Below are 19,970 nucleotides of genomic sequence, written 5' to 3'. Positions count from 1 at the left end.
AGGAAAGTATGGAAATGGGACGGCAGACAATCCACCTCCAAACTTCACACCAAGTCTGCATAATTAGTGAAGAATAACACTATATTGTAATTAAGGCAACTAAGAATTTAATCATGAAAAGATGTGGCAGTTGTGATTGATGAGTTACTGTGATTGACTATATATCTAGGGAACTGTTATTAACACTTTAAAAATCATATTCTACACTTCTCATAAGTGTATTTTTCTTTCTAATTATAAAAAGTTTGGAGTGTCAAATGAGATTTTTAAAGTGCTAATAACAACTCTATATATCTCAGCCAACTAACTGTCTGTGACAGGTGTCTTGAGTCATCATGTGACTTGCTTTTTTTTATTATTTTATTATTTTTATTTTTTTTAATTTTAAATAGATAAATAAATAAAAGTATCAGATTCGTAGGGTATCCCTTCGTAGAGAAAAGATCAGAGACTACTATCTCCATCAAGAATAATGTGAATTCGAATGAAACCTCCTCAAAATAAATATCATCATAAGCAGGGTAGGTGCGGTTGATTTTAACCTCACAATAAACGGGCACGGGTTCAACAACCTCAACTAACACTAGCATTAAACCTCAACTCATTTTTATATATTTATATATGAATAATGCGGAAGATCAAATTCATAAACTAAATTTGTAAACCAAATAATGTATCACCAATAAGAAATAAACATGTTAATCAACACTTAAGTAATAATCCAATCATCGACTTTCATATCATTTAGTTTACAAATTTGGTCTTCCTAGCATTGCTCTTTATAAATTCTACAATAGTCTAAGTGAGTTTGATACCTATACGTAAGAAAGGCACCATGAGTTTAATTTGTACTACACTATTGTCATCCTGTGAGTTTGATACGAATGAGTTTTATATATTTATGTAAGACCCATCTACTTTCTATTTTTCTCTATTTTATGATTTAGTTACATATTCTCTCTTGTTATTTATCGTATAGATTTTAACACTCGTAAGTGCAGTCGAACTAAGATTATAACAATCACTTTCATAGCACTAAAACTTTCCGACCTATTATAGGAGTTTGATTCCTATATTATTGACGCTATATTTACCACAACCGGCGTATCAGTGAGGAGACGGTTTCAGCATATCAACCGGGATGTACATCACCCGCATATCAGCCAAGATGTACCTCACTGTGATCATCCATACAAAAGTACTGGTCAAAGCATATGTCAAGTTATCGACGTATCCTTGGCGGATAGAGATCAATGGGTACGAACCATTGGCCATTATTCTTTGAAATGCATTTGCCAATACTTATATCAAGACTCGAGATAGAACCCAAGAACGAAGAACATTAACCGGACACGACAGTCCGGTTTACGGACTTCAGACACTGTCCAAAGACGAACCAAAGAAAGATTATTCTGCAGTTAAACTATGAAAAATGTTAAAGCTGCCGAAGCTTAGCAACTGATGAAGAGGAAAGAACATGCAAATCGGTAAGAGTCGAGAATCCAAATAGTGCACAAGAAACTGATGAGTCAACATCTCTAACATAACACCAGAGGGGAAAGTCCACCGCTTGTCTTCCCTTTTCCGCCTCCCTGCCTTCCCCATTTTCCGCCCTCAATTATTTCTTTCATAATACAGAAGTCCACAGTTGCCTGGTCCCTGAAACACAAATTAGAATCCATTAACTTCAAAAAATGAAAGAAAATGTTTGCACTAAATGAAAAAACTACTTCAATAAAACCAAAAAACGACGAGGGTAATAATAATTTATCAAGAAAACATTGGAAACGCAGGGAAATGAAGCAAGAAATTTAGATTGTGTATTAAAAATTCCCCTACAAACAGGCATTAGGTGACGTTACTTTCAATAAGACTATGATTATGATGTTAAGAAACGGCGGAACTCACCTCCAATGCAAGTCTGAAAAATGCAGTGCTTCCTAGCAAGCAAGCTTAGCTTTCAGTTCGTTGGCCACAGCATCAATGAACTCTTCAGTGTTCAAGTAGTGGTTCCTAGCCAGCCTGCAGCACACGTAAGCATGTTATAAGTAAAATCACTGCTCATATAGAGGCACAGGAAAACACAACTCACATGGGCACAGAGACATAAATTATGAAGATAAAATAATCTATTAGACACTTACTTGGATCCGTGAAGAATTAGTGCAAGATCCTTGGTCATTTTCCCCGATTCCACAGTCCCAATACAAGCTTCTTCGAGTTTTTGAGTGAACTCCAAAAGTCTTGCATTGTCATCCAAATTAGCCCTATTACAGACACACATTTAAATTCAGATTTAATAACCTTTTCACGGAACCCTAAGATATCAAAAAGGAGCGCTAACGTGGAAAACAATCTTTCTAATATACCTGTGTGCAAGCCCTCTTGTCCAAGCAAAGATGGAAGCAATGCTGTTTGTACTCGTTTCGCCTCCCTTCTGGTGAACCCTGTAGTGCCGAGTAACTGTACCATGGGCAGCTTCGGCTTCAATAGTTTTTCCATCTGGGCACACCTGTACCCATGAAATACTCCAGTAAGGGAAGGACAAGGATTCACATGACAAAATAGGGAGCGAGGGATGGAGGGATAAGTGCAAATACACATGAAACAGGTATAACATACCAGTACGGATGTCATCAATCCAAGAGATCCAAACCCTGCAATAGAACCACAAGTTAAAAACTGTAAAATCTCAGTATGCAAATCATTGACGAGACGAGACAAAAATTAGCTAAAGGGCAGTTGTACGAACCTTGAGCTAACATATCACTTTGCACATCTCCATCATAATTCTTGCATGCCCAAACATACCCACCATCACTTTTAAGTGCATAAGCCACCATATCATCAATGAGACGATGCTCATACCTTTAAATCCAATAATATAGTCAATAAAACAACACCATCTGACCTCAGGATATAAGACAAAATTGCCACATTTTTCAGTCCTGACTCCTTACCATATGCCAGCAGCTTCAAACTTTGATTTCCAGTTAGCTTCATAAACTTCTTGAAATATGTCCTTGAATCTTATATCATGAACAAACAAAAATATAGATTGTTCAGAGAATAAGTACACATGTTAAATCCTAATTTTTTTTCTTTGTCGATACAAATGTGAAATACTTAAAAACAAGGAAATTAAGAATCTGCGTACCTTCCATCGTACTTCTTCAGAATAGTATTTTTTGTGCTAAGATAAAGAGGCCACTTTTTCTCATAAGCAGTGGTCATGGAAGCCTCTGCAAAAGCACGGATGGACTGCATACCCAAGACAGATATACAATAAAAGGAACACAGTCACTCACAGCAATCTAGAAATTCTTTCAACAGAAACACGAAAGGATTAACAAATAAACCTCATCGGTGTTGTACATGGCCAATGCTACTCCCCCCTCCCCTGTAAAGTCATACACGTCTAGCTCTGTCTTCTCATCCTTTCCTTCTGGCACTGCAAGCATTTATCAAGTAAAAACAAAGGAGTTTAAGAACTATCATTTATCAAGAGAAACTTTGTACATATAATCCTACTAATCTACAGTGAGGTACACAAATCTAACACTATCAAGCAAAGATAAATGTTTACCAAACACCAATTTTAGTTTCCCCGGTCCTTTAATGACTGCATCAGTTGCTCGATACTGATCACCAAAAGCATGTCTTCCAATGCATATCGGCCTTGTCCAGCCTGAAAAATAGAAATAATAAGCATAGTTCTAGTCCTACGAAAATATAGAATCACCATATGACATTATTATACCTGGGATAAGGCGAGGGATGTTTTTGCAAAGAATTGGTTCTCTGAAAACAGTACCTGTACAAAAAAAAAAAAAAACAATCAGCCATTGTAATTGCCAAAAAAAAAAAAAAAAATTGTTCAAAAGATGAGAATGGAAAGTTGCCAGTTCACTAACCATTCAAAATATTCCTAATAGTCCCATTGGGACTCCTCCACATACTCTTCAAGCTAAACTCCTTCATACGAGCTTCATCTGTCAATTATGACAACAATATCATGAACTTTGTCAATCTCTCAGTGAAGACTGAAATAATTAATACAGGATCTAGAGTTCGAAAACAAATGCATGTATAATTCTTCTGTAGTGTATACCTGGAGTAATAGTCGCACACTTGATTGCTACATTGTACCTAAAATACCGAGTGTTAGAGATGCAAAATGAATAGCAAAATAAAATTTCCAAACAAAACGATACTCTAGGCACTCATTATTCTTCTGTTTTTGCCTGGTAAAACATATGCAGACACATGACAAGCATTGAATGCTCTCACCCTCTACCTCGTATTTTATAATGCATAGGAAGGAGGTGTTCATAAGGACAACAGTGTGCCATAAACAACTTTGTTTACAGCCTAATTACAATCCTGACTCACCAATACCAATTTAAAGATAGAAATAATGAATTCAGAAACAAATAGCAATCCTAATAACTTTAAGCAGAGATGCAATAAACGTACTTCAGAGTAGCCTCAGCACTTTCAACAGTAACCTTGTCATCAGTGGCATCACGATGAGGAAGGCCAAGGTCAAAGTACTTGATGTCCAATTCCACAAATGGTAAGATAAGCTGCAGATACAACAAAGAGAAAGAATCGTGTACGCAATCACCATCTTGATCAGAACAGTACGTAGTTATACAAAAAATAGCATAGGTGAAACACTTAAAGAGTATGATGTAGATACCTTGTCCTTAATGGATTTCCAGAAAACTCTTGTCATTTCATCTCCTGAAACCACATATCAAAAGACACAGAATATGAGAAAGAGTAAGGTCAAATTTCTTCGAATCTTCAACCCACGTACACAAGCGTATTAGTTTTGTAAAGTTAGATTTAAATGAAATCAACAAGTGTTCCATGCAGTGTGAGTATGAGTGTGTCGTGCATTACGAGTTCTTCACACTTTCATGAGTTGAGAATAATTTCTTCGAGTCTTTGAAACTTTTAACATATTTTCTTTACGAAAAACACTTGAAGTCTGAATCATTTATGCATCATCATAGTTCAATTCTTAAAGGCTAAAACAATTACAGAATCTGCTAATATATAGATCAAACAAAATTTAATCTATAATACAGATAAAAATTCAGCAAACAACCCTCCTAATTGAAATCAAGATTATTTTTTGTACAAATCAAATAACAAGTTAGAGCCGATTTTTTCAATTTCATGTTTTTGGGGGAAAAACAAATCATTTCTGGCAAATGGGTTTTCTTTCTGTAGCCTAAAACCAAAAGGGTTTTCGTTCTACCAACTTTTCAATGAATAAAAAATGGAAAACAAAGGTTTACAAAAATAAAAGGCACCACCTTTCCGGAAGACAAGCAAATATACATTTTGGGGACGTAAAAAATTCAGCTCAAAAAGTGATCAACCAGAACCAGAACGAAACGAAACAGAATCAGCAGATCAATCAGTTCAGATGATCGGCGACGGAAACAAACAGATCGGAGGAAATACAATATACATATAGATGGAAGGGAAATCTCACCGTCCATCTCGACGATGGGGTTGGCAACCTTGATCTTCTGGAAAGCCATTGCTGCTTCTGTTCGTCCGGGGGTGGTTGATTGGAGTTGGAAGGGTAGATATGTAGATAGGAAGGGAATGGAATGGGATCGGCGACTCTTTAAAGTCACAGAGTCGCTCGCTGAGAGAGAGAAAGTGCTTTTTTATTTTGCAAAGTCTTTGAAAGTGAAAGGCAGGCAAAACACGAAACGATGAAGCGTACGACACTCTCTCTTGTTCTTGTATTTATAGTGGGAGTTGTGAACCAATACTCAACTTGGAACTTCTGTTTCTGTTTTTTCTTATTTATTATTATTTTTAATTCTTTTGGTGATTGGTGATTGGTCATTGGGCTGATCCACCTACCGGCTTTGCTTACCTACTATACCACAAAATTTAAAGTTATTTTTAAAAGGAATTTTAACGAAAAATTCTCAGTATTTTTTATTTTAACGAAAAATTATATTTTTATATTAAAAAATTAATTCTAATACTATTCATTTTACCTTTTATTTTGTTATTTTCAAGTTCTTTTCATTAGTTTTTATTTTTTAAAATGATTGAAAACACTTTTAATGAAAATGATTTTGAAACTAATTATTAATAAAAATTCAAATGGATCTGAAAAAACAAGTGATTCCTGTAAGAATTACAAGTACGTGCTTCTTTCAAAATGCATTTAAAATATTTTCAAAACTCAAAATCAATTTTACTAAAAATCCTTTCAGTTATTTTAAAATTTCTTTCAAACAATCTCTTTAAAATTAAGAAAATAATAATAATTAATTAAATTAGGATAATAATAATAATAATAATAATTGGAGCAGCAATCATACACTGTACTTTCTATTTTATATTCAAAAGGGATATTTAGGAAAGGGATCCTTTCTTGATCCCTTTCATCGAGGCTACAAATTCAGAATTTTGAAATTTGATCTAATGATTATAAATCGAGGTTCACTTTAAAAGTTATAATAATTGTAGTCATTGGATCAAATTTCAAAGGTACGAATTTGTGGCCTTGGTGAACCTGGTGGAAGGAATTAGAAGAGGATCCCCTCCCGGGTATTTATTAGGTATATCTGAAATCACATATGCATCATAATTCAAGAATGATTTAAGGTCAACGTCAACAAAAAGAGATCAAATCTTCTGCATCTAAATATGGTTGCCGCCTCTCTATGACTTCTCTAATAACCCGACACATGTCTGTTTACTTAATTATACTATTGATAGTGTATTAACTTTCCGTTATCTCCTAAACTTGAAAAAAAAATGCCAATGATCACCAAAAATCATCCACCCTCCAAACCTTCTTCCCTACCAATCAGACACCCCCAATTTCATCGGAAATAGCCATTACTCGATTGGCCAACGCCGTTGTCCTCAGTTCATCGCCTCCGTTTCAGCATGACATCCAAGAGTGCCATATGCTGCTACAAGGCTGGGAATGCAAAAGTTATTGAAATTAAAAATAAATGTTCAATAGCAAAACAAGTTAAGTTGATGGGTTAGTTTAATAAGAAATAAGTCTTACCACTCGATTTTGTTGGTACCATCCAACTGAATCCAATTCAATCGTTTACTTATTCAATTTAAGTGAATTGAATATTATTCTATAAAAATATAACAAAGTTTAACTCTGCAAATCATAAAACATAACTTGTAGGTACGCCTCCTGAACTTCATTTCAATTTCAATTTATTCTCTGAAACTTACATTTCGCTACTTTAATTATCGGAACAATTTCATGTTGCATATCACCCAAAAATGTAGTTGTTTTTACAGAAAATTAATAAAGACAAATGGAGTTAAACAGCAGAAGCTTGCACTTCAAATGGTTACAGTTTCTTTGGGAATGTATATGCTTTCCATGTCTCATTGTAGTTCTAGTCCACCGGTCATCATCCTGGAACAATGCTTTCGAAATAGAGCAGCACGGCTGGCTACTGTATTCTCGGTAATCTTCTTCGTCATCCCAGCTGTGCTGCGAGCATGAACGTTTGATTCCTGTCTTTGGCTGTCATCACATGAACCTCTATGATCGATCCTTCCTTTTGAACAGCTTTCGAAGGGGATTTGACTTTGGTTTGATACTTTCTTTGGTGACATACAACTTACAAGCCTAGTACCTGGTCGACAAAACCTACAAAATGCGTCCAGACTCATGCAAAATCCATTTCCAAAACGCCCTCCTACCTACATGCTACGGCCAAGCTCATGCCTCTGGAAACCGCTTTGCATTTGCATTTGAGAAGAGCCAAGCAACAAAAAGAGACGCCATAAGTTTCTCTTTATCAACTCCATACTCCCACGCCACCAACTCGATACTCTTATTACTAGCTACAACCAAAATTCACCAAGCCTCAATTTACATACTACAAATCAAATCCATGCTTTTAAAATGACAGAAATCATATTTTTATTAAAGCGCTTTTGAAACCAATTCTTAATAAAAATACGAGTGAATACAAAAAAAACATTTGCAATAAGTACACAACTGATACTTCTTTCAAAAGAGAAAGACTTGGCTCCTCAAGGATTAAGGAGGAACTCCTCATTAAAATACCATGTGGTCTATTTGTGCATATGGTCGGAACCTTTTATATTATAAATAACTATGTATACTGTAAAGATCATCTCTACAAAAACATCAATTAAAACTAAGATCGTCTAGTGTTCGAACAGTAAAAAACAGACTGATTGGAGTATTACAAACTGTCTATCTATTTCTTGACAAAATGATCTTAGTTTTAATTCAATTTTTTTGCAAAGATGATCTTTACAGAGTGATTTATAATATTAACAGCTTCAATAATAAAGTACTTTGACCTTAAGGAGCCAAGCTCTTCTATCACATCCCGGGCCCGCTCCACCACCGTAGCACGATATTGTCCGCTTTGGGCTTACCATTCCCTCACGGTTTTGTTTTTGGGAACTCACGAGCAACTTTCCAATGGGTCATCCATCATGGGATTGCTCTCACGCGCTACTCGCTTAACTTCGGAGTTCCCATGGAACCCAAAGCCAGTGAGCTCTCAAAAGGTCTCGTGCTAGGTAGAGATGAGAATATACATTTAAGGATCACTCCCTTGGGCGATGTGGGATGTCACAATCCACCCCCTTTAGGGGCCCGACGTCCTCGTCGACACACACGCAGCCAGGGTTAGGCTCTGATACCAATTGTCACATCCCGCCCCGGGGCGGACCACATCCCGGGCCCGCTCCACCACCGTAGCACAATATTGTTCACTTTGGGCCCCGACCACGCCCTCACGATTTTGTTTTTGGGAACTCACACGAGAACTTTCCAATGGGTCACCCAGGGAATGCTCTCGCACGCTACTCGCTTAACTTCAGAGTTCCTATGGAACCCGAAGCCAGTGAGCTCCCAAAAAGCCTCGTGCTAGGTAGGGATGGGAATATACATTTAAGGATCACTCCCCTGGGCAATGTGAGATGTCACATCTTCTCATTTCAAAATGCACTTCAAGTGCTTTTGGAAATCACAAACACTTTTATCAAAAACGTTTTTAATCATTTTAAAAGATATTATCATATTAAGACTTTATGTCACGGGTTAGAATCTTCACCTTAGGGTTACATTGTTGCTGGAGGAGACAAATGTCATTAACAAAAATAATGTCTTGGGTGTCCAATGACAATATGGAGGGTGAATTACATAACCCAACCCAACCCACAGAAAATGTTCACGCTGGGGCAGGGCCTTGCCGCCCTTCCCATCTCTTGATATTATCTCTCATTTTTCACTATGCACTTTTTTTTTTTTTTTTTTGAACGCCCACTATGCACTATTAGTTTCGGGTTGTCAGAGGTTTTAGACTTGGTAATGGTTTTAGCATTCACAGGCAGCAGCGGAAGAAGCATGAGATACTCGCTCACTTTCTCAAACCCACACTCGCACTCGCACTCGCACTGCTTACCTTCTCCTCTGCTATTCCAGTCCTCTCTCCCGCAGCGCTTCAACCTACACTCCATGGCGGTGAAGTCAATCAAAAGGGTTCGTTGTGAGCTCCAAGCCAAAGTCAATGGCGCTCTTTCCGCAGACTCCGACCCTCGTTTCGTCGACCGGGTATGGTTTCGAAAACCCTTTGCGCGTTTTCGCCTCTATCTTCGTTTTTGCTTCCCAAAAGCAGAAAAGTGCTTTTGAAGAGGCATCAGTGATTACCCACAAACGCGAATGCAGAAAGACTAAAACTTTGAGCTAAAAGTAGATAAAACTCTGATTACCAAAGTGCTTTTTATTTCAGCAAAAAGCACTGGAAGCAGCCATGAATGATATAAATAGCTCATTTGGGAAGGGAAGTGTTACAAGATTAGGAAGTGCTGGTGGAGCCTTGGTGTATGTGCTTCTTATCTCCTTGTCATATCATATCAGTGCTAATGTAGATTATCTAATACTCTGTTGGTTTTGCAGTGAAACTTTTCCCAGTGGCTGCTTGACATTAGACCTTGCCTTAGGTGGTGGCCTTCCAAAAGGGAGAATTGTGGAGGTATGTCCCCATTGTATGCTTTCATGCTTGCTAAGTTACACTTGCATCCGGTCGGGATTGGAATTTAATGCTGTCCTTCATGCTGTTCTACGTGTGGAGAGGTTTTGTTAAGCCCAAAGACCAATTTCTAATTTTCCTTCCCTTTGCTTTTCATGATCGAAGACGGGTTTGTTTCATTAGAAAAATTGATTAGCTAACTGCTGTGCGAGATGTTTACTTGATAATTTGATATAGAATATCTGGTAATGTTCTTGTCAAACTAGTATGCCCCTGCAGTTACTGGATTCACAATTGTAATCAATATGGTATGTAATGCAGACCATAGAAACCTGGAAATTTGGGATCCTGTGAAAGGATTCAAGGAAACGAACAACTGTAGACAGAAAATCTGGAGTGAGGAAAGAACTAGACAATCAACGAGAGCAGAATTAATTACTAGTAGGTCCTATACTTATGACTTTAGCACTGTAAAACCAATCAAAGAGAAGTAAACAGCTCAAAGAATACATTCATAAGTCAAGTTTTAAAATTTTGTTTTATTTTTATTTTTATTTTTATTTTTGTGTAAGAGCCAAAAAGATGTTTAATTTATCGACAAGTGCAACCATCATGATTACTTGTAGTTTTTAATAAAGACACAATCACCCAATAAACTGCTCTTCTTTAGTTAGCAAAGTTTATTTCAACTATTAAAGCATATAGTGGTTCGTCCATATTGCTTAAGCACTAGTGCAGCTCAATACTTTGGCATGATATGCGGTGGGTGAACTTGACATACTACTTAAGCTTTATGGTCATGTGGAAATTTCTCCTAATGACTTTCATTTTGTTAGACTAATTGGAGTAGTGTAATTAGTGGGCTTCCTGTCGTCCCAAGGAAGTAGTTTAGCTCCTTCCTTATTTGGATCAGTAGTTCCTGCACAAAGTGCTGATTTATCTTTGTATTGTTTCTAGATATTTGGACCAGAAAGCAGTGGAAAGACCACTCTAGCACTCCATGCAATTGCAGAGGTGCAGGTATAGTTTTCTCAACTTTCGTCTGGAATCTTTAGTTTCTGGTTACTGAATACTGGCTTCTTTCTTCTCTGGACCAACATGTAGCTTTTTGATGGTAATATGCAGAAACTTGGGGGAAATGCTATGCTTGTTGATGCAGAACATGCTTTTGATCCAGCATATTCAAAAGCACTGGGTGTAGATGTAGAAAATCTGATTGTCTGTCAGCCTGATCATGGAGAAATGGCACTTGAGAGTAATATTTCTTTTCTGTCTGCATGTTTGTGGGGATTTTTTTTCTTTCTTTTTCTTCTGGAAAATGATTGTTTGTGGGAAATTATGCCATTATCTTGAACTTATTCAGTCTGTCAATAGCAGGATGCATAATATTAATACATATAGTATATTCTTGATATAATAGTTTGATTTCTGTCATCTCAGTTGCAGATCGTATGTGCAGATCTGGTGCCATCGATCTTATCTGTGTTGATTCTGTCTCAGCTCTCACTCCACGAGCAGAGATTGAAGTAACCTTCTCTTTATCTTGTAGTTATAAATTTTAGATATGCAATTTCACATATCTCACTTTCTGATCTTGCTACGTATAGGGTGAGATAGGGATGCAGCAAATGGGTTTGCAAGCACGTCTTATGAGCCAAGCTTTGCGCAAAATGTCAGGAAATGCGTCCAAAGCTGGATGTACTCTAATATTTTTGAATCAAATAAGATATAAGGTAGTTTCAATTAATTTTGTTTATATCTTCTCTTTTGTGGATGGTACATACTTGAATTCATTGAAACAAGATTGAGTGCATATGTCTAAGGAACTGAGTTTGAGCATTAAAGTTTTGACATATTTATGATGACATATATCTGGATCCATTGCAATAAATGATATTGAGTACCTTGGTCTAAGAAGCTGAGCCTGCGTCAATCATTTTTCTAATGTATATGATTGTAATTGTTTCTCAGTTTTTATTAGTTGTTATTTCCCTAATCACAATTATTTCACTTCCAGAAACTAATAGATTAATTCCTTCATTTTGCAAGATCGGTGTATATTATGGGAATCCAGAAGTGACATCTGGAGGAATTGCATTAAAATTCTTTGCCTCAGTTCGGCTTGAAATACGTTCTACAGGGAAGATAAAGTCTGTAAGCACAATAGCCACTTTTTTTTTCATTTCATAATAGTGATTTGATAGATTAATATAATATATATTTATTTGTGTAAATCATCAAATAGAGTTTGATCTATATTGTTTCTCATAGAACATACTTCTGTACTGAGTAGGTAAAGGGAGATGAAGAAATTGGGGTTCGGGTTCGTGTAAGAGTGCAAAAGAGTAAGGTAACTTTCAGTACATCAGAATCACTTCTGCATTTGTAAGGCTTGTGCACCATGCATGGAAGGAACACTTCTATTGTTAACTTAATGATGAAGTTGTTATTGCAGTTTTACTAGAACTTCAGAACTGGTTTAAAGTATGAAAATGTGACAGTTTCTTATATATTTGGTCTAATTTCTCAGATTTTTTTTATTTTATTTATTTATTTATTTTATTTGTACCGAATCTACGCTGTGCTTGAAGTTCAGCCTGTGACCATGAAAATATATGAAACAGTCAACAAACCAAATGTACACTAGAATATCTAGCTAAGGTCAGAGTTTTCTGTCAAAAGCCATTTATCCCATTTGATTTTTCAGATACAATGGGAAATGTTAGACTGCATTGGCTAAATGATTTTGTTATCATATTTGCATACATTTTAAAAAGACTTTTGTTGACCGCCTCCTGAGTCCCAAGTTTTGATAGGATATTATAAATATGGGCTGTCACTTTATCGTTCCATCGTTTAATTTTCACTACTTTATTACGTTTCTGATTAATGTGGTGAAAAGATCCTTATCCTAAGTTGTTGTAGGTTTCAAGACCATACAAACAAGCTGAATTTGAAATTGTATTTGGAGAGGGAGTTAGTAAATTGGTCAGTATTGCAACATATTTGATTTTCCCCACTCAGAAGGTTGAAAACACACTCTATTTTGACTCATTCTCTCTTTCAGGGTTGCATCTTGGATTGCGCTGAAGCTATGGATGTAGTAGTGAGGAAGAGTTCTTGGTATAGTTATGGGGACCACAGGTCTGTACTTGAACATCCATTTTCAGGTTATAATTCTTAAATTTGTAGTTATATGTTGAGCGTTCTTAGTCTAGTTTGGATACTAGATCGAATAGGACTCTTCTTCAAAATACTATTCATATTAGGAAAGAAAAGAGTGTAAACCAATGAACCAGTAGCGTTTGATTGATAAACTTGAGTGTTTTGTTTAAGGAAAACATGCTTTTATAGGTTTTACTGGGTCCTAGGTGCAACGGTGAGGCAGAGGGTGTGGCCTTTTTTGATTTGTGTTTATGCACTAGACACAGGTAATTTTTTTTTATTTAAAAAAACTTTCCTTTTTGTTTCCGAAATAACTTTGATCAACCAACACTAGATGGCTAGATGTTTTACAAATGAGCTGCCTCAAAATTTTGGATAACTCCTTTGTGAGATGAAAGGTGGAGATTTGCTTCCTCTGTGCTAACTTTAGGCTTTTATTCTTCTAACTTCTTTTTGTTCCTGTTATGACCTGGTTTAGTTTCTTTCAAATAACTCAAGAATTCTCCTGTTTATAACCGTTACTCTCTCTCTATCTCAACTATAAAACTGTTGCAGTTAACGACTGGCTTTTATTTCTTATATCAAAAGGTTAGGACAAGGAAGAGACAAAGCATTGCAGTACTTAAGAGAGAACCCTCTTCTTCTTGATGAAATAGAGAAGGTGGTCTTTCTGATTTCTAATATTAACTGAAACTTGATGCTATACTCCAGATTTTTTACTTAATCAATACATTGTTTCTGGTTGTGTATTTCGAGTGGTCAAGTAACCTGCATTGTTTGGACGGTATACTTTGCTTCGTTTTCGTTCAGTATGTGCAAGGAATAAAATGAAAATGTGGTTATCATATGCCGTCAATACTGTGAATTATGAATTTATGAACATACCATGATGGTCGAGTTCAACATTTTAATGGATGTAACAAGACAAGAGGCAAGTCCTATCCCTAATTCATCATACTATGTTTTCAAATAGTCACGAAAATTTATTGAGGAAAGTTGGTGCTATTATCTGTTTTGAGGGGAACTAGGGGTAAATGTATAAAACCTCAATGTTCATACGTTTTAATGAAATATTTCAATGTCGTCTTTTAGTGAATTTCATAGTTATCTTTGAAGGTGGGATATGAAATGGAGTGCGCTGTCTTTTGGGAAGAAACTGAACAGTTCTGAAATGTACATGCAGATAGTTCGCTCCATGATGATAGATGGAACCGGACAAGTAGGCTCATTTCAGACAAGTAACTTGCCAATTCCCCAACACGATGAAGATGATTTCGAAGATATCCAATGAGGAGAAAAGGGATTCGTTGTCACTGTTTTCTGTTCTGGATCAAGGTAAAAGAAGTTTCAGATATTGCAAAGGAACAGCACCAGTTTGCTCCACTCGCTCCGCATCAAATGCAAGACCGGGGATTTTGACAAGTTGACATCAGTTTCTGCCTGACCCTGATTCAGTTCCAGACCAAAAATGTTGGCAGACATAAAGGAAGTATACTCCTTTTGTAATTTTGTGAGAACATAAATTTATGGGGTAGGAGATGTGGGTCGGGCGATGGGGGTCGTCTTTCAAACTAACAGGCTTATTTGCCAATTTGAGTTGTTATTTCGTTGGTTTGATATCATTCATCAAGTATTTGCTTTCATGTTCACATAAAGCATGCGTTTGATAGATGACATGACAGATGTAGACTCCACATATTTTCTTACATAGTTGTCAAATTTGTCACGTCATTATTTAACGGTAAATTGACAGAAAATCTAATGTAGGTCTGAAATTTCAATGGATTTGTAAGTTGATGTATGACATTACAATATTTAAAAGATAAGGTTTGAGTTGTTGTATGACCTAAGGTTGAGGTGGTAAAATGTAATTTACTCCATCTTTTTTCTTGCATAATCATTTTCAAACTTTCGATTTCCTTGACGCCGAATTAGGTATTGGTAATGACTCAAATCGTCATAAAACTGTCAAAGTATACAGTTCATCGAGTTCCAACGTTTCCATTAGCATTTGGATCCAGTCCTGGCTGCTCGAATAAATATTGTTTGTGTCGAGGGATCAAGATAATTTAAGTGATCCCTTAAACAAAATTCCCAATAGCAATTTAGCATTTGAATCGAGGTTCGACACTGATGAATAAATTTGTTTGATATAAAAATAAGCTCGGTAAATGATAGTAGTGGACTGTTCGCTACTTGCATGAGTTAATATAAGCAAGAAAGTTGCAGGTTCAACCCCCTCTCCCCCTCATGCAAGTAGTGGACTGTCCCGTGTCTAGGTTGATATGGCCTTTCTTTTTAACCTACTACATCTCGGGTTCAACCCTCTCTCTCCCTCCTCTCTTAGCATAACTTAAAAGTCGTAGCATCGAACAACTTTCAACACAAAACAATTTGATTAGTGCTAAACAGCGGCTAACAGTTTTAGTTGTCTAACCTCGATTGCTAAATGATGAAGCTGCTTATAACTTATTAGTGAGTGCGAGTTAGGGCTGGTTTGGTATTGCTGTGCTTTGAAAAAAAGCTGCTGTGAGAATAAGCGGCTGTGCTGTGAGAATAAGCGGCTGTGAAATAAAGCCAGCAAAGTGTTTGGTAAACTTTTTTGTAAAAGTGCTTTTGGAAACAAAAAGTAGTATCATAGTGTTTGGTAAACTTTTTTGTAAAACAGCTGTGACTGTGTGAAATGACCAAAAAGGGTATATTACTAGATGTGCTATTAATTTAATTTTCTTAACAAATAAAAGTGAATTACTAAATATATTTTATTTTTAGAAGAAAAATATTTATAAACTTTATCTTAAATATTAATTAGTATGACAAACTACTTTAATAGAAATATTTTAGAGTGAATAGCTAGGATTCATTAGTACAATATTGTTAATGTACTTGAAAGTAGTCTAATTAGATGCATTCATCAAACTTGTTGCTATTCTATTTCTTAATGCTTCTATCTCATGTGATCCTTCAACTTGATAATTTTGATATTCATCATCATCATCATCACTACTATCGCTTTCTTCACAAAAGTCCCTGGGGTCATCAAAATGACGATCACGTTCAGAATACCTCCGTATGTAGTTATGAAGAGCCATTGTAGCAATGACAATCTTCACTTGCTTATTGAACGGGTAATTAGGCATATCCCTTAAAATTGCCCATCTTTTCTTCCACACACCAAAAGTTCGTTCAATGATGCTCCTAAGAGAAGAATGCCTGTGGTTGAATACCTCTTTGTGACCCGTTGGTTCGGCACCCCTACGAAACCACATGGGTGCAAAACACGATTGTCCTTTCTCCTTTAGGGCTAAGAATTGAACTCTTACCCTAGATATGATGAGATTCAATTGCTCCCTTGCTGGACAAAGCCCAAGGCAGCAGCATTCTAGCTCAATTTTTTAGTGGAATCACCTTAATCTCCTTCTCTTCTCCAAAACACGGCAATATAAAGACATGAAAGAGAACCCGGCTCGTACGCCGGGCTCAAGAGGACGGTTGCCCTAGGAAAGGGCCTTGAGCCTCAAATTGAATCATCCAAAACGCAGTCAAGAAAATGGCCTGAGGCCACTAACAAAGTCTCAAATCGCACAAAACTACTAATGTTGTTCAACTTATAGAATAGCTCATGGCTTTGAAGGTTCGGTGCAAGTTCACCGTGAACTCAAGGGTTTAACAAGAGCGGACAATGATCAACAAATCCGCAGTTACAACTTCAATCGTTCAACTACTAAGCAAACTTTGGACTAATCGTGACCCAGATGAGCATAGGATTTTAGGCTCCACAAGCTTTCAGAAAGCTAGCTCCCATTTTCACCAAGATATTTACATAGCTAGCCTTCCATTTATTTCACCGGGCATTTTCCCTCCGGCGCACGTAACGGGTTCTATCATTGTACCTTGGTCTGTCCTGAGCTCTTGACGGCTGTGGCTCCACCCTCCTCTGCCTTTCAGGCGACCTTTGAACAATTTCTCCATTCACAAACAACTCAGCTGCATTAAAGAAAGTTACAATCATGAGTTACAAGAATAGGTTGCATTTAGAAGTTTGAAAATAATTGAGAGAGAATGAACAAATTGCAGAACAAGCATCCATTTAAATGTTAACTAAACAAACTTCTAAAAACGATGTCTTTCCAATTTTTGAAAAATTAATGTTAGTCAATAACCAACATATTGGAGGCTGCAACTTCATAAACACAAACCCAAAGAAAGATGAATGGCATCAAAATTGCACGACACTAAAAAAATCTTATAGAATGTTTCATCTCCACTGATCTGCATTTCCACATAGTATAAGAAGTACAGGAGAGTCGAGAGAGACATTTGATATAAGTCCATTAGGATTCAAAGTTAAATAATGCCTATATGGCCTATTTAACTTCTCCAAGATGGATGACGAATCTTGAAAAGAATGCAGGCGAACTGTAACCTATAGTAACCTATACAAATAAAAAAGGAAAACAGATAGTCTTCCATCATTCAATTGGATAGTTGAAAAAGTAAAACTACAGCTTTGAGCTCAAAACCGACACCATGTCTCTTCAAGCAACTTCTATGTTGAAATGTGGGTGCATGCGGATTAAAATTAGAACACACGAGATCTGAAATCACAGTGCTTAAACTTTAGATCCTTAAACACTTACCACCATAGTCTTTGTATTCAGGATCAACATAAGAATCTGGAAGAATAAAAAGAACACCGGGCAAGCCTGATAACAAGAAAAGAATCATAAACATGCATAAACAGTATGCATAATCTACTAATTATACTTAGAAATTATAACATAGCTGCAATTTAACAGCACAAACCTTCAAGCTTATTTGAGGTCTCCTCATCAATCTCACAACCAAAACCGAAATAGCGGTGCCATTTCAGTGGGTGGACGGTCGCTGAAGTTGGAACCTGAGTTAAGGGGCGAGTAAGAACCACCAGAGCGGTTGACCCGGCAGCGGATTGGAGTGTAGCGGATGGTGGCGGTAGGGAATCGGACGGCGTGGGAGAGAGGGGCAAGGGATCGACGGCCGAGCACGAGGGATGGGATGGAGGGAGGTTGGGTGAGTCTGGAAGTGGAGAAGAGGCGTTTAGGTATGAGGAGAGAGATTGTGGGGTGCCGAGTGGTTACGGTGATGGTGGCGGCGGCCATGGCAATTGCTCGGACAAGGGTTTGAACCATTTTTGAGGGAGAGTTCAAAGCAAATTATCCCTGACATATACCCAAATCAGAATCAGAAGCAGACCTTTTTTGTTTCCTCCACAAACCCTAATTTTTTTCCCCAATTAATTTTTTCCACAAACCATATCACCCTTCCCCAATTAATTTTTCCCCACCCTCCATCCCCAATTGTTTTTCCCGACACCCATACCCTCATCCCTTTGCTCTTCCCACCCCTCTTTCCCTAATCTCCCCATCCCTAATTTGAAAAATCCAAACAAATAAATGAGAAGCTTACCTGGAGAAACCTGGAGAACGAGAGAACGAGTTCGCTAGTTTTTGGAACGACGGAACGAGAGAACGAGAGAACGAGAGAGAGCCTGAGGTTCGGGTTATGCGAGAGAGCTCTGAGGTGAAGAGCGTGCGAGAGAGTTCTGGAGAAAGGCGAGAGCGTCGGTGAAGGGAAAGCCGAGGGCAGTTTTGGGTTATGGTATATTTCATTAAACGTGGACACTGTTCACCCGTGTGTGGGTGAAAATAAGCTGCTTTTGGAAGCTGCAAATTGCAGCTTCTTGTCATCTCTTGGTTTTGGGCTTTTTTTCACCCTCAACTTTGAAACAAAGCTGCTTTTCAAAGTTTACCAAACACCAAAAATTTTCATAGCTTTTTTTCATAGTAGCTTTTTTTTTAAGCACCTCAATCCCAAACAGGCCCTTAGTACTTTGGATTCGGATTAGAGTTTTAATTTTAAGAATTACTGATGAAAATTAATAAGAAATTGATGAGCTTGATGTCTGAAGAAAGGAGGAGTACTTTGCTCCTTGGATTCGATTACGCTAAGAGAGGAATGAGGGAGATGACCGTTGCAACTCCACTCGCGTCTATTACATGAGTCAACTCACGTGTACATTTTAATCCACTAAGTTGCTATAACAGCGGGCATAAATCCAGCCTATGAGCTAGTTCTAATCCTAGCCGGCCATTACAATAAGAACAAAAACATGACGCACTGATAGGGAGCTCAAGGAACGGAGCAGTTCCTGCTTGGAAACGTTGCATGAAATAAATCAAAAACATGAACAAGAAGAAGAAGAAAAAACCTCAATTCCGTAGCGTAGAAGAAATCTCTACAAAGCTTATGTCTCAACCCGTCATCCACTCAGAAAATTACTTTTTTATCAGTTGTTATACACAACCATGTTTCTATCTTTGTCATTGCGTCTTTATAACGTGACACACTAGCATGTATATTTGGCGGCTCCCTAAACGGTTTCAGAATATATATAACCTTGATTGACGCGTGTTTTTCGGCACATATGTAACTAGTAATTCATAAGAAAATGATAATTTTGGGAAATATATTGAGTGAAACTATGAAATTTAATGATGTTTATCCTTAAAAAAAAAGAGAAGAAACAAAGAATCCGTTTCTCCATAAAGGTTAAACTTGTTCATAATGGTGGTCTGAGGGGATCTGAATGTGCAGCCAAGACTCTACTGTCTTCACCATTTGGCGGGAAAGTTAGGAAAGTAATGTGTCTTCTATATTTGTTTGAAATACCTTCTGCACTTTTGGTAATTTGCTTCAGAGAGCACAGAGCCCCATCGATTCTCATGG

The 19,970-nt window shown here is 37.1% G+C and overlaps 2 protein-coding genes and 1 pseudogene across 5 annotated transcripts; 1 reads left to right on the top strand and 2 right to left on the bottom strand.

Annotated features, from left to right (window-relative positions):
• Positions 1 to 1,390: 1,390 nt before the first annotated feature.
• LOC103959913 (isocitrate dehydrogenase [NADP]) lies at positions 1,391 to 5,675 on the bottom strand. The gene is made up of 16 exons (XM_009372292.3): positions 5,510 to 5,675; positions 4,703 to 4,746; positions 4,477 to 4,586; positions 4,112 to 4,149; positions 3,915 to 3,992; positions 3,761 to 3,814; positions 3,587 to 3,688; positions 3,360 to 3,451; positions 3,158 to 3,261; positions 2,961 to 3,029; positions 2,753 to 2,868; positions 2,623 to 2,657; positions 2,370 to 2,512; positions 2,145 to 2,267; positions 1,909 to 2,022; positions 1,391 to 1,659 (listed from the first exon to the last, which is right to left on the bottom strand). Exons 1-15 carry the CDS (start codon positions 5,556 to 5,558, stop codon positions 1,941 to 1,943), a joined length of 1,239 nt encoding a protein of 412 aa, XP_009370567.2. The 5' UTR covers positions 5,559 to 5,675; the 3' UTR covers positions 1,391 to 1,659; positions 1,909 to 1,940.
• Positions 5,676 to 9,347: 3,672 nt separating this feature from the next.
• LOC103959914 (DNA repair protein recA homolog 1, chloroplastic-like) lies at positions 9,348 to 15,044 on the top strand. Of its 4 annotated transcripts, none has more exons than XR_007254593.1 (14): positions 9,348 to 9,619; positions 9,798 to 9,889; positions 9,965 to 10,040; positions 10,995 to 11,057; positions 11,163 to 11,292; positions 11,478 to 11,563; positions 11,645 to 11,770; positions 12,087 to 12,191; positions 12,331 to 12,387; positions 12,963 to 13,025; positions 13,105 to 13,181; positions 13,791 to 13,863; positions 14,013 to 14,133; positions 14,386 to 15,044. XR_007254593.1 is itself a non-coding variant. In XM_048574350.1 (13 exons), the coding sequence occupies exons 1-13, from the start codon at positions 9,377 to 9,379 to the stop codon at positions 14,491 to 14,493; spliced, it is 1,299 nt and encodes a 432-aa protein (XP_048430307.1). In that variant the 5' UTR covers positions 9,348 to 9,376; the 3' UTR covers positions 14,494 to 15,044. The 4 variants fall into 4 exon arrangements, 1 of the variants encoding a protein (XP_048430307.1); XR_007254594.1 differs by lacking the exon at positions 14,013 to 14,133 and adding an exon at positions 13,392 to 13,468 and having other exon boundaries at positions 14,386 to 14,453; XR_007254595.1 differs by lacking the exon at positions 14,013 to 14,133 and having other exon boundaries at positions 13,105 to 13,207; positions 14,386 to 14,454.
• A 1,738-nt stretch (positions 15,045 to 16,782) lies between these two features.
• On the bottom strand, positions 16,783 to 18,793 carry LOC103965640 (annotated as a pseudogene).
• Between the last annotated feature and the right edge of the window lie 1,177 nt (positions 18,794 to 19,970).

The sequence above is a fragment of a genome, unplaced genomic scaffold (genome assembly GCF_019419815.1).
Source record: "Pyrus x bretschneideri cultivar Hongxiangsu unplaced genomic scaffold, Pyrus_bretschneideri_v1 Contig71, whole genome shotgun sequence".
NCBI classification, from domain to species: Eukaryota; Viridiplantae; Streptophyta; class Magnoliopsida; order Rosales; family Rosaceae; genus Pyrus; species Pyrus x bretschneideri.
The sequence above is the reverse complement of the archived record's forward strand: the minus strand, read 5'-3'. Positions and strand labels throughout refer to the sequence as shown.

Bases quoted from the DNA above. Each gene is read 5' to 3' on its own strand.
- LOC103959913 (XM_009372292.3), bottom strand. From the start codon at position 5,558: ATGGCTTTCCAGAAGATCAAGGTTGCCAACCCCATCGTCGAGATGGAC. The intron at 3,452-3,586 runs GTAAACATTTAT...AAATGCTTGCAG, and splicing joins GAAACTAAAATTGGTGTTTG to TGCCAGAAGGAAAGGATGAG. The intron at 3,262-3,359 runs GTTTATTTGTTA...TTGGGTATGCAG, and splicing joins CCATGTACAACACCGATGAG to TCCATCCGTGCTTTTGCAGA.
- LOC103959914 (XM_048574350.1), top strand. From the start codon at position 9,377: ATGGTTTTAGCATTCACAGGCAGCAGCGGAAGAAGCATGAGATACTCG. The intron at 9,890-9,964 runs GTATGTGCTTCT...TTGGTTTTGCAG, and splicing joins AGTGCTGGTGGAGCCTTGGT to TGAAACTTTTCCCAGTGGCT. The intron at 11,564-11,644 runs GTAACCTTCTCT...TGCTACGTATAG, and splicing joins CTCCACGAGCAGAGATTGAA to GGTGAGATAGGGATGCAGCA.